Source organism: Lynx canadensis, chromosome E2 (assembly GCF_007474595.2).
Source record: "Lynx canadensis isolate LIC74 chromosome E2, mLynCan4.pri.v2, whole genome shotgun sequence".
In the NCBI taxonomy this organism is placed as follows: Eukaryota; Metazoa; Chordata; class Mammalia; order Carnivora; family Felidae; genus Lynx; species Lynx canadensis.
In genome coordinates, this window is record NC_044317.1 from 13,936,251 (window position 1) to 13,950,735 (window position 14,485).

Below are 14,485 nucleotides of genomic sequence, written 5' to 3' on the forward strand. Positions count from 1 at the left end.
CATGCACACATACAGGTGCACAGTGAGACATGTACTCGCTCACTCATGCACATACGCACATACGTGTGCACACACAGACACGTGCTCGCTTACTCATGCACATACTCACATGCACACATACACGTGCACACACAGACAAATGCACTCACTTGTACACATATACACATATACATGCAGACACGTGCACTCACTTGTGCACAAGTGCACACGCACGTGTGTGCATGCACACATACATGTGCACATGTGTGCATACCCACATATACGTGCAAACACACACATGCGCTCGTTCACTCATGCACACATGCGCGCACACACATACATACACATGCACAGACACACACGAGCTCGCTCACTTGTGCACATATGCACATGTGCACATGCAAACATACACATGCAAATGCAGACACGTGCTCACTCACTTGTGCACATGCATACCATGCACACATACACGTGCACACACAAATGCACTCACTGATGCACATGCACACACATGCATGCACAAAGACACATGCCCTCACTAGCACGCACACACTCTCCAGGGCTTTTGCTTCTCTCTTTAATACATTGGACCTTACAGGGCATGAAACTGACCTCTGAGGAGTTCAATGCGATCTTCACATTTTACGACAAGGTAAGAGGGAGGACAGCATGCGACGGAAAAGCAGAGGGCCCCATCGACAGGGGAGCCCCTGGCCAAATGGCTCAACCCTGTCCTTCGGAATCAGGAGGCGCTCAGTACTGCCCCCTTGGTGCCAGGTCATAATTGTGCACTGGAGCCGATTGTTTTGCTAAGAAGTTGGGAGTGAGAAGGCCTCCTGACCACGTACCAGCCCTTCCTTTACTGCCCCCACCCGTGTGACTCCTGTAGTCCCCCTCATAACCGAAGGGTGGGGGATAAACTTCAGATAGCCCCTGTATTCATCCTGACATCGCAGGGAGTTAGCTAAATGCTTCTTGAACCTCATTTATATTTTCAATGCAAATGAAAAACACCAGAATGCAAATTTGCCCCAAAATGTCCTGTTCCTACCTTGACTGGTAAAGTCAGCAGTTAGGTGTCATCCTGGCACCACACGGTGTGAACACCTTCTGCACAGAGTAAAGGGAAGGTTAGACTCTGCAAGCTCCCGGGAAGAGTTAGGGGAATGGGGAGGCAAGGTCAGGGGTGGCGGGGCCTGAGTTCTAGAGCTCTGTGCTGCCTCTCCTCTGCTCCCCATCACCAGGACGGGAGTGGCTACATTGATGAGAATGAGCTGGATGCCCTGCTGAAGGACCTGTATGAGAAAAACAAGAAGGTAAACAACGGATTCTGGAGGCCTAGGAAGGTGGTTCTGGGGCAGGAGAGAGGCTTCTCAGGGAGGGTGGAAAAGGAATGTGGGGTGCATTTTGCTCTTCTGATCACCCATAACTAAGCAATGGCAGTTTTGGGGTTGTTGTTTTGTTTTTCTGGTTGGATGATTGGCTGGTTGGTTTATGTTTTTTTTTTTAATGTAGTAAAATAGACTTAACACAAAGTTTACCATCATAACCATTCAGCACTATTAAATAATCCACACTGTTGGGCAACCATCACTACCACCATGCCCAGGGCTCTCTGCATCTTTTTTAAAAGTTTTTTTTAACGTTTATTTATTTTTGACAGAGAGAGAGAGAGAGACAGAGCATGAGTGGGGGAGGGTCAGAGAGAGGGGAGACACAGAATCCGAAGCAGGCTCCAGGCTCTGAGCTGTCAGCACAGAGCCTGACGTGGGGCTCAAACTCAAGAGTTGTGAGATCGTGACCTGAGCTGAAGTTGGACACTTAACCGACTGAGCTACCCAGGCACCCCCCAGAGCTCTCGGCATCTTGGAAAACTGAAACTCCATCCTCATTAAACAACTGCTCTCTGCTCCTCCCTCCCCTCCCAGTCCCTGCTCCCCACTGCCCGCTGGCACCCACCATTCCACTTTGTCTCGAATTTTACTTCTTTTGGTGCATTCTAGAAATGGACTCATGCAGTATTTGTCTATGATCGGCTTACCTCACTTAGCATAATGTCCTCCAGGTTCATCCATGTTGTAGCGTGTGTTGGAATTTCCTTCCTTTTTAAGGCTGAGTAATACTCCATTGCGTGTCTATACCATCTTTTTTTCTGCTCATCCGTCAACAGCCACTTGGGTTGTTTCCACCTGTTGGCAGTTTTGAATGATGCTATGATGGGGCACTGGCAGCCTGACTAGCACAGCTCATGGAGTGTCAGCCAAATTGCCATCAGAAAAGTCTTTTTGCACAAGGAGAGATTTGAGATAGAAGGGTCCAGTGGGAGGTGAAGATATTCCAAATCAATTAACTGCAGAGTCTGGGGCTGAGCAAGAGGCTCATAGGAGCCACAGAAGCATTTGTTGCTCAGAGAAAAGGTGGACAACTATTACTTTGCTGCCAGGGACAGACCCCACGTGGCCCTCCACGGGCTCATCCAGGTGCCTGGGGAGCAGGGAGGGGGCAGGGCGGCAGGTGGACCAGGATCCAGCAGCTCTTTTTGTAGCCATTTTCCTTCACCTCCAGGAAAATGCCTTTCTCTGAGCAAATAGTTTTGCGGTTTTCTTTAATTAGATGAACACTCTATAATTTCTTGTGGTGTCTAACTGCCTCTGCTGCCAGGCAAGAACTAAATTTACTGCTCGATTTCAGGGGGAAAAAAAATTCATCGCAGCCTCTGAGTCTGTCTCCCCTTCCAATTGCTTTCTGACTTCTTCATCTTTGTCCTAAATATCATTCTTCATTCCTTTCACCCTATATTTATTTTGTTTTTGTTATCTTCAGGTGCTTTTTGAAAGAAGCAGAAAATAAATTATAAACAAATACTACTTAGGAAGAAGGATATATTCACCAGGTGTTTGAACTCGGCAGACTTTTTCCTGGCATCAAATTCTAGAAGAAAATTATTTATGCACCCTTATGTGTCCAAGGAATGTTGGGCATCCTAATGGGAAATATCTTTAACTGTAATTGTATTAATGAGGCATAATTATTCTCCATAGGGCCCTGCTGGACACCTGAGGGTGATCAGCCCTGAGGCCAAGCATTAAATCTTGAAAGTGTCCTAAGTAGGCTCTTTCTTAATTACCACAAAATACAGCTGAGATGGCTGCACAGGTTCACTTGAGGTGGGGAAACAAAAACAGAGTCAGGGGTTGGGTTTAGGAAGCACCCCTGAAGGTTAGAGAACAAAGATATCAATACAGTTGTTTACCTGGGAGCCTGCTACCTGTACAAAGCTCAAGACGTGGCCCCCGGGGCTAGACAGGATGAGTCCATAGAGTCCCAGGACCGTAAACAGCAGCACCTGAGCTGGGAAGGGAGAGGCCGTTCTTGTGAACCCACCTGGCAGACTCACATTCCCTTTTGATGGTGCAGGACTGAGATACGGTTTCTGAGCAGATGCGTGTTTGATGTTCCTGAGGAACAGACTGGTGAGACCCAACCTCAGTATTTCTCACCACTCCTGAGACAACTGCAGCTCGCTAAAGCCGTCCTCGGCTCCAAGCAGAACTTCTAGACCTGGAAACCGTGCAGCCCGTCCCTTCACACTGCTAAGATTCTTGATGCCACATTGAATCGGCAGTGGGGCAGGGGGGAGGGGAGGAGGGGTCTCGAGCTCCAGGTTGATATATGGGGTTCCTTCCTTGGCTCCTAATTTGAATGGTAGATAGTATTATGACTAGGTAATATTTCCACGGACTTCACAACTTGAGGGAAGATGCTTCCCAAAGCTAGAGACGCTCGCAAAGGGCCCTTGGGGTGGGTAGTGGCACAAAACCAAGAACCGGTCACATAAGGGGATGTCCTGAAAACCAAATGACAAAAGACTGACCTTTGAGCACCAAAAAAAGAGGTGACTGAGCACAGGTGAGCCAGGTAAATATTAGATAGACCTTGGAACCCAGGAGACTGAGGATATTTATCGCTGTAGAGTTGGTCCAGCCCTTTAGCAAATACCTTAGTCTTTATACTCAGGTTTCTCATTAGTTGAATAGGGATAAAGACCGTCAGCCTGAAAGGGGAGGTATTTAAAAAAAAAAAAAAAAGAAAGAAAAGAAAAGAAAGAAAATCTGCCAACATTTTCAAGATTAAAAAAAGGTGGGGGGGGGGGGAGGAGTAGGAGAGAGGGTGTGTCTAAGCCAGGGAGAAAGGAAAAGAAAAAGATAGTATAAGCCATGGATGACCTTGCTATATTTCAGACCTAATGGTTATTTGTGTTCAAATCAATTACTGTAAAGTAGGTATTCAACACAAGGCATATCAGGTATTAATGTTCTGTTTAATGTTGGCCTCTATTTTACCTGAGACAATAGACATATGTCCGTGGGTCATCTGTCTTAGTGGGCCCTGAAGGTCACAGAAGCCAGTGAACAAGAAGTAGGAGGTGAGCTTTGCTGCTGGAGGAGGCAGGAGTTAGAATTCCTTGTTTAAATGGGTGAGGTTTAGAAAAGGATGGTCCATGGGGCCTGCAGACAAGACCAGGGCACTTTCCCAGCATTCTCTTCCTCACATGCAAGGACCCAGACGAGGGACTGGAGGCCTAGTTAAGTAAAGGACCGGATTCAAATTATGCAGAGATAATGGCTGCCATCACAATAGCTACCGATTTGGGGGTGCATGCTCTATGTCAGGTGCTGTGCTATGTGTTCACGCCCATTCCCTCCGCTAACCATCCTAACACCTCAATGAGGCAGACACTGTGGTTCGTGTACCCATCTTACAGATGAGGCAGCTGAGCTGAGACTCAGAAAGGTTCAATACTCTCCCCAAAGCAATGCAGCAAGTGAGAGTTGAACCAGAGCTTTCTGACTCCAAAGCCCATGCTTTGCTGAAGAGAAAGGCTGTGGCCCAAGTGTTTGCGAGTGAGTAGGTGAGACGTTCTGGTGGGGCCGTCCACTGAGGGGCTCTTACTCATTCCTTCTGTCTCCTAGGAAATGAATATCCAACAGCTCACCAACTACAGAAAGAGCGTCATGTCCTTGGCTGAGGCGGGGAAGCTCTACCGCAAGGACCTGGAGATTGTCCTCTGCAGCGAGCCCCCCATGTAAAGGGGGGCCAGGGGCTGCTTCTCCACCGTCCCCAAACCCTGCCCCGGCTGCCCTGCCACTTCTACCCGGACCCAGAGATCGTGAGCGCCCCTCCTCCGCCCCTGCAACCTGCACACACCAGCCCGCAGAACAGAAAAGGAGAGACGGAGGGAGGGTTGCTGACGGGCCTTCCGGAGCTCCCTCCACCCTCCCCCTGACCTGACCCGGCAAACTGCTCAGCCTGCAGTAGGGCACCAACCGCATGGGAGGTGGGCGGGGCATGGGCGGAGCTTCCCTGCCCCTCTCCGCTGCGATGCATGAGCTCCTCCGCTGTACGATTTAGGCTTCTGTGTCCCACGGAGTGGACCCTTCCCTCCCGCTCTGCTCCCCTCCTTCCCATGCCACCACCCACCCAAACTCCCAAGTTCCATCCACCACCTTGCTAAAGGCATAGCTGTCTTCTCGAAGTCCCTGTTCGTGGAGGGTGCCGGCCCTTTGTCCTCTTGACTCAGCGTGCTCCTTTTCTCTGTGGGTTCCTTGTCTCCTTGTTTACCAAAGAAGAGTTTACAGACAATAAAGGGAAGCGTTCTGTGTGGAAGCTCACCCAGTTCTGGTCAAGTGGTTGACTTCTGTCTACAGTTAGCAGCGCTTACTGACCAAGAGGGAGCCAGTGCAGGGCAGAGCCTGGAGATGGATCCCACAGATTGGATCCACATTCCTTCTAGTAGGGGCACCAACTGGGTGTGGCAACAGTGGGACCAGGTAGCCCCCCACCCCCAGCAGGGGTACCTCCAACCAGCAGTTCTGGACCCCCCACATTGAACCACTCCTCCTCAAAGTGTAATTTACCCCACAACTCATCTGATGCCTCACATGGATCTACAGAGCTAAGATCCTAAAATAGAGAACTAATTTTTTCAAATGCTGTCATTCACTGTCTACAGGATGCATTTGGACATTACTTCATTTAATGCCGCAGCAATCCTATGGGATGGATCCCATTTTCAGAAGTAGAACCTGGAGCTGAGACATTAACTTGTTCAGGGTGATACAACTCCCACGTTGTATACCAACGTGGCTAGGCACTTGGTCACCAACTTGACTGAGGCAGTATACCACCGAGGTGGAGGCAGGGAGGGCTATACGGGGATCAGGGATCGTAAAGAAGCCTCATTTCTTTTGCAGCCACACCCTCCCCTGAGGGAGCCCATCCTGTTCCCCACCTGCATGATACAGCCCAGGAGGTCACCTGACTTCCGTCCACCTACCCTCAGCTGACTGGGACAGTTAGCGTCTCCTGGGACCCGAGGTGGACATCCAGGGCCATCAGAGCGTGTGGCATTGAAGCTAGGTGATGATACAGCTTTGGAGGCAAAAGGTGGCAATCCCAAACCAAGCCCGAACTAATGCTGGAGAGAGTAGAACCCAGCGACTAGGACAGGGAGTCGGCCAGAGAGCAGTGGAGAACACGTGCAGAGAAAAACACAGGAAAGAAGGAATAGAATACAAAACAGAGACAAAGAGAGTGCAGGGCAGGTGGGCCAGCTAGCAGCTCCCATGAGGCCCTGCTACACTTGTGGATTCCGATTTCCCTGCCCTCCCTAGGCATCAGACAAGGGCACTTCCTGCCCACCAGGTGCATCTCTGTAGGATGCAGTCTCACAGCTGCTCCACTTGCCTGTGCTTTCCCTCCGAGCATCCCAGACAAGAGGGGGAGGAGCAGCTGTCATGGTTTGGGACCCTAGCTTGCAGCTCTTAGATGGGGTTTGCTGGAGTCCCCTCTCCCAGGCCCGCTTTCTGCTCAGCCGAAGGGGAAGCTCACGCTCTCCAGGAGACCTAACCAGGCTGGTTAGTTGATTCTGAACACAGATACCCGTTGATCAAGGACAGAGGGAAGGAGGAGAAGGAGGCCGAGGCCATGACAGTGGGTGCCATGGGGGGTGCCATCATGAATGAGGTCCTGACTTTTCTGTGTTGGGAGTCTGCACTGAGTGACCCCCAACAGGGAGTGTGGAGTGGCATCGCGATTTCCCTCCACAGCTTCTTTCTCTCCCATCAGCTCCAGACCCATGGCTGCCTGACTGGCAGATGCATCAGGGGCCAGCGTGCTCCCAACAGGACTCCTCCCTGGGAGGAAGAACCCGGCCCAGCCCCTCACTGGCTGAGTGGAATTTCCCATTCCAGATAGGGGCTTCCCAGGCCTGCAAGAGGCTGATACATACACAGACTTCAACCTTGAAGGCATTTGTCTCCGGGGCGCATTCTGTCATCACACACAGTTCCCTTTGGAACAAACCCACGTAACCACATTTTGGAGGGAGCACCTACATTCCCCTGTTCTCCCAGGCGCACCCCAGGCCCACATTTCCCTTGACCCGTGTTTCTCCAGCTGACTCCATCAACTCCCTGGCTCCTAATACAAGGTCAGCAGAAACGTCTACTAAGAGAAGGAAAATGCCCAGGGGCACCAAGTCCACCCAGCAAGTCCGGAGGCAGAGGGCAGGACTCACAACCTGAACTCAGTGAGCTGGAAGGGCCAACACGAGGTGGTTCCCAGAGCAGGCTGGTCAAACCCACAAGATGCCAGGTCACTGGGAAGAAGCTTTTAGGGTTTGGACCACTGCAGTTCTCCTCTCCAGGAAAGTGCTAATAACATTTTCCTGACAGCTACTTTCCACCACACTTGCATGGGGAGACAACAAGAAGACAAAGATGTGGGAGATAGGTCTGGTGGCTGTGGCTCTCTGACAGCTCAGGGAACATGTGATCCCACAGCCACCTTGACTGTATGGCCCACAAACCTGATTGGCAGCAGTAACGGAGTAACTGTCCCTTCCCCTGGGAATCCCTCCCTGGCTTCCCAGTGTTTAGCTTGGGTGCCACTCACATGGGCACCTTGCATTTATTTGCTCCATTTTCTTCTTTCAATAACAAGTATTTACTAAGTACTTCCATGGGAGCTTATCCTCTCAGGTGAAACACAATAAACATAAAGGCATCAAAATGTAAAGTAGGGATAAGTACTCTCAAGAAAAAGTTCAACAAGGGAAAGGGACAGAAAAGGCGGAAGTGCCATTTTAAGTTCTCTGAAAAGGTGGTAGTCCAGCAGAGACTGAAGTAAGGAAGTGAAACTTGCTGCCATCTTAAGAGAGTCCAGACTGAGGAAACAGCAAATGCAAAGGCCCTGAGGTAGAAGAGTTCCTCACACACTTAGAAAGAAGTTCCCTGAGGCCAGAGCAGAATGAAGGTCAGGGGTGAACAGATGAGGTGGGGAAATAGGCGAGACCAGGTCAGGTGCTGTGTCAGGAAACCATGATAAAAAGGACTTGATCTCATCATGGGAAGGGAAGCCATCGGGGGGCTACATCAGAGAAGTTCCATAATTTATTTTAAAGGTCAGTCTGGCTCCTCTATGAACACTAAACTATAGGAGGCAAGAGGAAAAGCAGAGGCACCATTTAGGAGGATTCAGTAGTGCGGCTGAGAAATGCTGATGACTTGGACAGAAGTGGGCGTGGGTGTGGAATTAAGTATCAGATCCCAACCTGCCTCTGAGACTAAAACAAAGGGGCTTGCTGAGGGCTGGGTAAGTACTACGAGAGAGAAACAAATCAAGAATGACCCCGAGGCTGCTGGCTTGAGTAACTGGATGCATTGCTGACAGATGCCAGGAACCCAGGTGGAAGAGGAACAGGTTGGGGGAAGGGTGCGGAGGAATTAGGATCTGGGACAGGCGGTGAGATACCAACAGAAAACAGACAGCACGTTCACAGTGCTGGGTGTTCAATAACTATCGTGAGATGGATGCTGCATGCTGGAGACACAGTAGTGAGGAGGACAGTCCCTGGCTGCCCTGGCGAGAGCTTAAAGATGCCTGGGCCTGTGAGGTGAGGAAGCTGCCAACTCAGTGTGGTAGGCAGTGGATCTGGGGAAGGCAACCAAAGAGGCCCTTAGCTTAGACTGGCAGTGGGGGGTGCAGGGAGGGTGGGAATTCCCAGGTGAGAATTCCTACCAGGGAAAAAAAACAAAAACAAAAAAGCATAAAGGATGGTACCAAAGCCCAAGGTAGCCAGGCTCACCTGGGGGAAGCACGGAGAGCTGAAGCACAGAGAAGTGAGAAATAAAGCTCAAGGGCCAGACAGGACCAGCTCCAGAGGGGCCCTGATGCCTCACTTCCCCAGGCTGCTCTGTGACTCCTCCCTTCCTCTTCTCCTTCTAGTCTCCATCAAATGTCACCTCCTCAGAGAGGCCTACTCTGATTAACCTGTACCCCACGGCACCCCAGCACTCCATAGCTCCTCCCTGGCAGTATCTTTTCCCCAGGGCACCAGGTGCACCTGACCTGGTATGTGTTCTGGCTGTTCCCCCGGCCAGAGCGGGAGCCCCTGAGGGCGGGCAAGCTCATCCTGCATGGGTCCTGCCCAGGCCTGCTCAACCCACACACCTAGGGGCACCATTCCTTCCAGCTTCCCCACCTAGGACCCCTCAACTCCCCAGAATTATGGCTCCCCCAAAGATGTCCGGACGTAGTCAATACATTATCTTACTTGGCAAAGGGGAATTGAGGTGGTAGAAGGAATTAGGGTTGCTAATCAGCTCACTTTAGGGACATTACCCCAGCAGGCCTGAAGTAATCACAAGGGTCCTTAGATGCGAAAGAGGGAGGCAGAAGTCAGAGTAATGCAATATGAGAAAGACTCAGCCAGCCATTGCTGGCTTTCAAGGTAGAAGCAGGAGGCATCCAGAAACCAGGAAAAGCAGGAAAACAGATTCTCCCTTGGAGGCTGCAGAAGTCCATGATACTTTGATTTTAGCCCATTTCAGACTTTTGACCACCAGAGCCAAAAGATAGCATGTGTAGTTTTAAGGCACCAAGTCCATGGTAACTGGTTGCAGCAGTGATTACACGGGCAAAGGCCCAGTCCACCTCCTCATTAGTATCTGTGTTCCCATCACATGATGAACTGTGGGCAAGAATGGATCTTCCTGGATAATCCTAGTTGCACACACACACCAGGCACAGTGCCTGGTGCCATGATATCTCTACATGGCAGCTATGGGATCCTATCTACTGTGGTGGCTAGGGCTGAAGGGCCAGAAGCTTGCTCTGCCTCCAGCTGGGAGTTCTGTGGCTGCCCCAGGATTCACAGAGACTCAATTGGTTCCAAATTTGGGAAGGTGCACCTGGTGCACTGCCTCCTCCTTCAGAGATGTGAGTCCTCCAATGTGGCCGACCCCTCAAGGGAACAGATCTGTCTGCCCTGGCAGAGGAGCTGACCCAACAGACACATGGATCCCCTGGCAGAGGCAGGGAAGACGCTAAGGAGTGCACATGAGTGGCCAATATACACAGACACACAGAAGACTGATATCCAACCTGAAGATTTAGAGGGCATTTATGAGAGCAGCAATCCAGTTAAAAGGCACCTGGATGGAAGCCAGAAGATCAAACTTCCAATAAATGTTTATAATAGCCATAAAAAAATAAGTAAAAGAGGGACATCACCAGCCATCAGGGAAATGCAAATGAAAACCATTACACACCAGTGAAAACCGAGTACCATTTTTAAAAGCCTTATTTCTGTTTACAAAAGCAGAGTCTACTAAATTGTGGGGGTTACAGGGAGCCGAGGAAGAGAAAAGGCTTCCTCAGAGAACCAGAAAATAGAGCAATAAAATAGTACCAATCATTTAAATAACCACAATAAGATTTATATACACAATGGAATACTACGTGGCAATGAGAAAGAATGAAATCTGGCCCTTTGTAGCAACGTGGATGGAACTGGAGAGTGTGATGCTAAGTGAAATAAGTCATACAGAAAAAGACAGATACCGTATGGTTTCACTCTTATGTGGATCCTGAGAAACTTAACGGAAGACCATGAGGGAGGGGAAGGAAAAAAAAAAGAGAGATTAGAGAGGGAGGGAGCCAAAACATAAGAGACTCTTAAAAAGTGAGAACAAACTGAGGGTTGATGGGGGGTGGGAGGGAGGGGAGGGTGGGTGACAGGTATTGAGGAGGGCACCTGTTGGGATGAGCACTGGGTGTTGTATGGAAACCAATTAGACAATAAATTTCATATTAAGGAAGGAAGGAAGGAAGGAAGGAAGGAAGGAAAGAAGGAAGGAAGGAAGGAAAAAGAAAAGGAAAAAAAATAAATAACCACAATAAAATTCCCTCATCATTCCATGCAGTCTTATGTAATTCACTCTTGCTCCCCTGGACCTTGGATTAGCAGTCTGCTTTCACAAAGCTGTCTTAGAGCTTCTGGAATGGAAAGAGTCCTGGAATTCCTGACTTGGTCCACTGGGACAGTCTTGAGAGTTGCTCAAGTGACATCAGCTCAGAAGCCTGCACCCAAGGGTCTATTCTTTAAAGGCTAGAAGGTTTGGAGTACCTGGTACAGTCATTTATCATGAGGCTGTAGACTGCCCTTTGTCACTGAAAACACAAACTGCAGCCTGCCTCTTAGAGCAGAACCTTCAGGGAAGCATCAAACGACAACATCTGTGAGGTGGCAAAGACGGCTCGGCTGTGCCTACTTTCTTACTCTCACCAATATCATCAGAATGGAGGAGAGTAGACATCTCTATCTGGGTACAGCACAGAACTCGTTCCTGAGACTTTAGATGGGTGTTTCCCCTGAGGGAAAAAAACATATGGGCAGTGAGGGCACTGACAAATCTCCAGGGACTTCCCACAAAACACAAACACGCACATTTTCTAAAATACATACATTAACATCGCATCCATGTAAGCTTCACTTCAGGAAGGCGGAACAGGTCTTCTGATCTGACAACCCCTCTTGTGAGAATCTTACAACAGTAACACATCACACAAACCTCATTATTTCCAGCAGCTCTCTTTTAATAAGGAGCAAAAACAAATCTTTTGTGATTCTCCGGGATTCCTCTGGGGCATCTCAAACATCACTGTAGGTTGGAAAGATATCCTGAAAGTACCCTTTCATTCCCGCCACCCCAATATATTTATTAAATTATTTGGTGAGGCAAAATCTAAAGAGTTGTCAGAAGAGATTTGGACACTTGATTAACCTATATCACAGGTGCCCGAGAAAAAAACCTTTGGTTACACATGTAATTAAGTGGTAACATTTAAAAGTAAACAGATCTGGGGCGCCTGGGTGGCTCAGTCGGTCAAGCGTCCGACTTCGGCTCAGGTCACGATCTCACGGTCCGTGAGTTTGAGCCCCGCGTCGGGCTCTGGGCTGACGGCTCAGAGCCTGGAGCCTGCTTCCGATTCTGTGTCTCCCTCTCTCTGACCCTCCCCCGTTCATGCTCTGTCTCTCTCTGTCTCAAAAATAAATAAACGTTAAAAAAAATAAATAAATAAAAAAAAATAAAAGTAAACAGATCCAAGAGAATTAGAAGACATGTGTCCACACAAAAACTTGCACACAGTGTTCACAGCAGCATTATTCATAATAGTCAAAGAGTGGAAGCAAGTCTAATGACCATCAACTGATGGATAAACAAAATACGGTTATATCCATACAATGGGATATTAATTGCCCACAAAATGCAATGAAGTGCTGATATGTGCTACAATATGGATGAACCTTGAAAACATTAAGTAAAAGAGGCCAGACAAAAAAAGGCCACATATTGTGTGACTCCATGTATATTATATGTTCATGACAGGCAAATCCATTGAGACCAGAGGTAGATTAATGGTGGCCTAGGCGGGGGGGTGGGAGGGGCAGGGGTGAGAGGTAAGGGGGAGTGACTGCTTATATCAGGAATTGGGGATTCTTTAGGGCCTTAACAATTAGGAATTAGGAATTCTACCTGGAATTAGGCAGAATTAGATGGTGGGGATGGTTGCACAGCTTAATAATAAAAACCACTAACCAATACTCTTTTCAAAGGTGAATAATATCTTAGTTTTCTTTAAAAAAAAAAGCCTGTGCAAGATATGGATTGTAAAATAAATAAGCAAAATAAACAGGAAAGTATACATATGTCATGTTCATAAGTGATGAGTTTTGTTCTTTGTGTTTTAAAATCACCTATTCTAGGACATGACAAATTCAACATAAGGCACCAGAAAGTGTCCTGGTAAGACACAGAATCTCTGCTATCTAGAATAACCCTCCATATTGCAGGCAATTATCAGTAAATCAAGGAGGCAAGCCCATCAAACCTGAGCAAACTTTGCTAAAATACAATATATTTCATAGTTTCTTTTCCGATGCAGGTATTTTTAAAATAATATAAATGAAATTCACTTTCCAAACTTCATCCTCCATAGTGCCCTTTTTCACATTCTGGAACAAACTGACACTTTACTACAGGATAGGAGTCTGCAGGATCAAAACTATTTTCATAATAATGTTAAAATATTTATGTTAATTTGCAATGTGTTCACCATTGCTACTGCAAATGAATCGATAAATATTTAATACAGGGGCGCCTGGGTGGCGCAGTCGGTTAAGCGTCCGACTTCAGCCAGGTCACGATCTTGCGGTCCGTGAGTTCGAGCCCCGCGTCGGGCTCTGGGCTGATGGCTCAGAGCCTGGAGCCTGTTTCCGATTCTGTGTCTCCCTCTCTCTCTGCCCCTCCCCCGTTCATGCTCTGTCTCTCTCTGTCCCAAAAATAAATAAACGTTGAAAAAAAAAAAAAATTAATATTTAATACAAACGTCTGTCTCAATGTCTAATGTGGCAAGAATTGATAGTTTTAACCCACATAAACAAAAACTCTTTGGGTAATCCCAATAGGTTTTAAGCATGGAGAGGGAAAGATCGCATCTTAGAACATAGGGTTGAATGAAAAACAAAAAAAAGAATAAGAAATGGCGTAACAGGGACGCCTGGGTGGCGCAGTCGGTTAAGCGTCCGACTTCAGCCAGGTCACGATCTCGCGGTCCACGAGTTCGAGCCCCGCGTCAGGCTCTGGGCTGATGGCTCAGAGCCTGGAGCCTGTTTCCGATTCTGTGTCTCCCTCTCTCTCTGCCCCTCCCCTGTTCATGCTCTGTCTCTCTCTGTCCCAAAAATAAATAAATGTTAAAAAAAAAAATTTTTTTTTAAAAATAAAAAAAAAAAAAAAGAAATGGCATAACAATACCATCTATGTGAATTAAAAGAGCTTATACACAAGATAGCAATGATGTTTTGTTAGAGCATTCAAAAAAAGAAAAGACCAAAGACACCCATTGAGCATTCCAGAAGGACAGCATCCTGGGAGAGGGAGGAATGACCATGGGAAATTTCACCCAAAGGAATTAAAACACCAAGAGAAGGACCTTGCACAGACCACAGATAATGATCTGCCAAGAACTGAGGAGTGCTCCCACACCCCCCCACCCAAAGGAAAACACCTGTGGGCTCTCCCACCCAGCTGCAGCTGCCCAGGACAGAGTGGACACCACAGAGAGACAGACCCTCTCACAGGCTCCCGGCACCATCTCCCTT

The 14,485-nt window shown here is 48.3% G+C and overlaps 1 protein-coding gene across 1 annotated transcript in view; it reads left to right on the forward strand.

The window, feature by feature from the left end:
- The window catches only part of CALB2 (calbindin 2), a 28,882-nt gene extending 23,234 nt beyond the window's left edge, over positions 1-5,648 (forward strand). Inside the window, exons 9-11 of the mRNA XM_030298839.1 lie at positions 578-631; positions 1,224-1,295; positions 4,953-5,648. Of these exons, the coding sequence (XP_030154699.1) occupies positions 578-631; positions 1,224-1,295; positions 4,953-5,069 (243 nt within the window). The 3' untranslated portion in view covers positions 5,070-5,648. The remainder of the gene's footprint in view (positions 1-577; positions 632-1,223; positions 1,296-4,952) is intronic.
- The last annotated feature ends 8,837 nt before the right edge of the window (positions 5,649-14,485 follow it).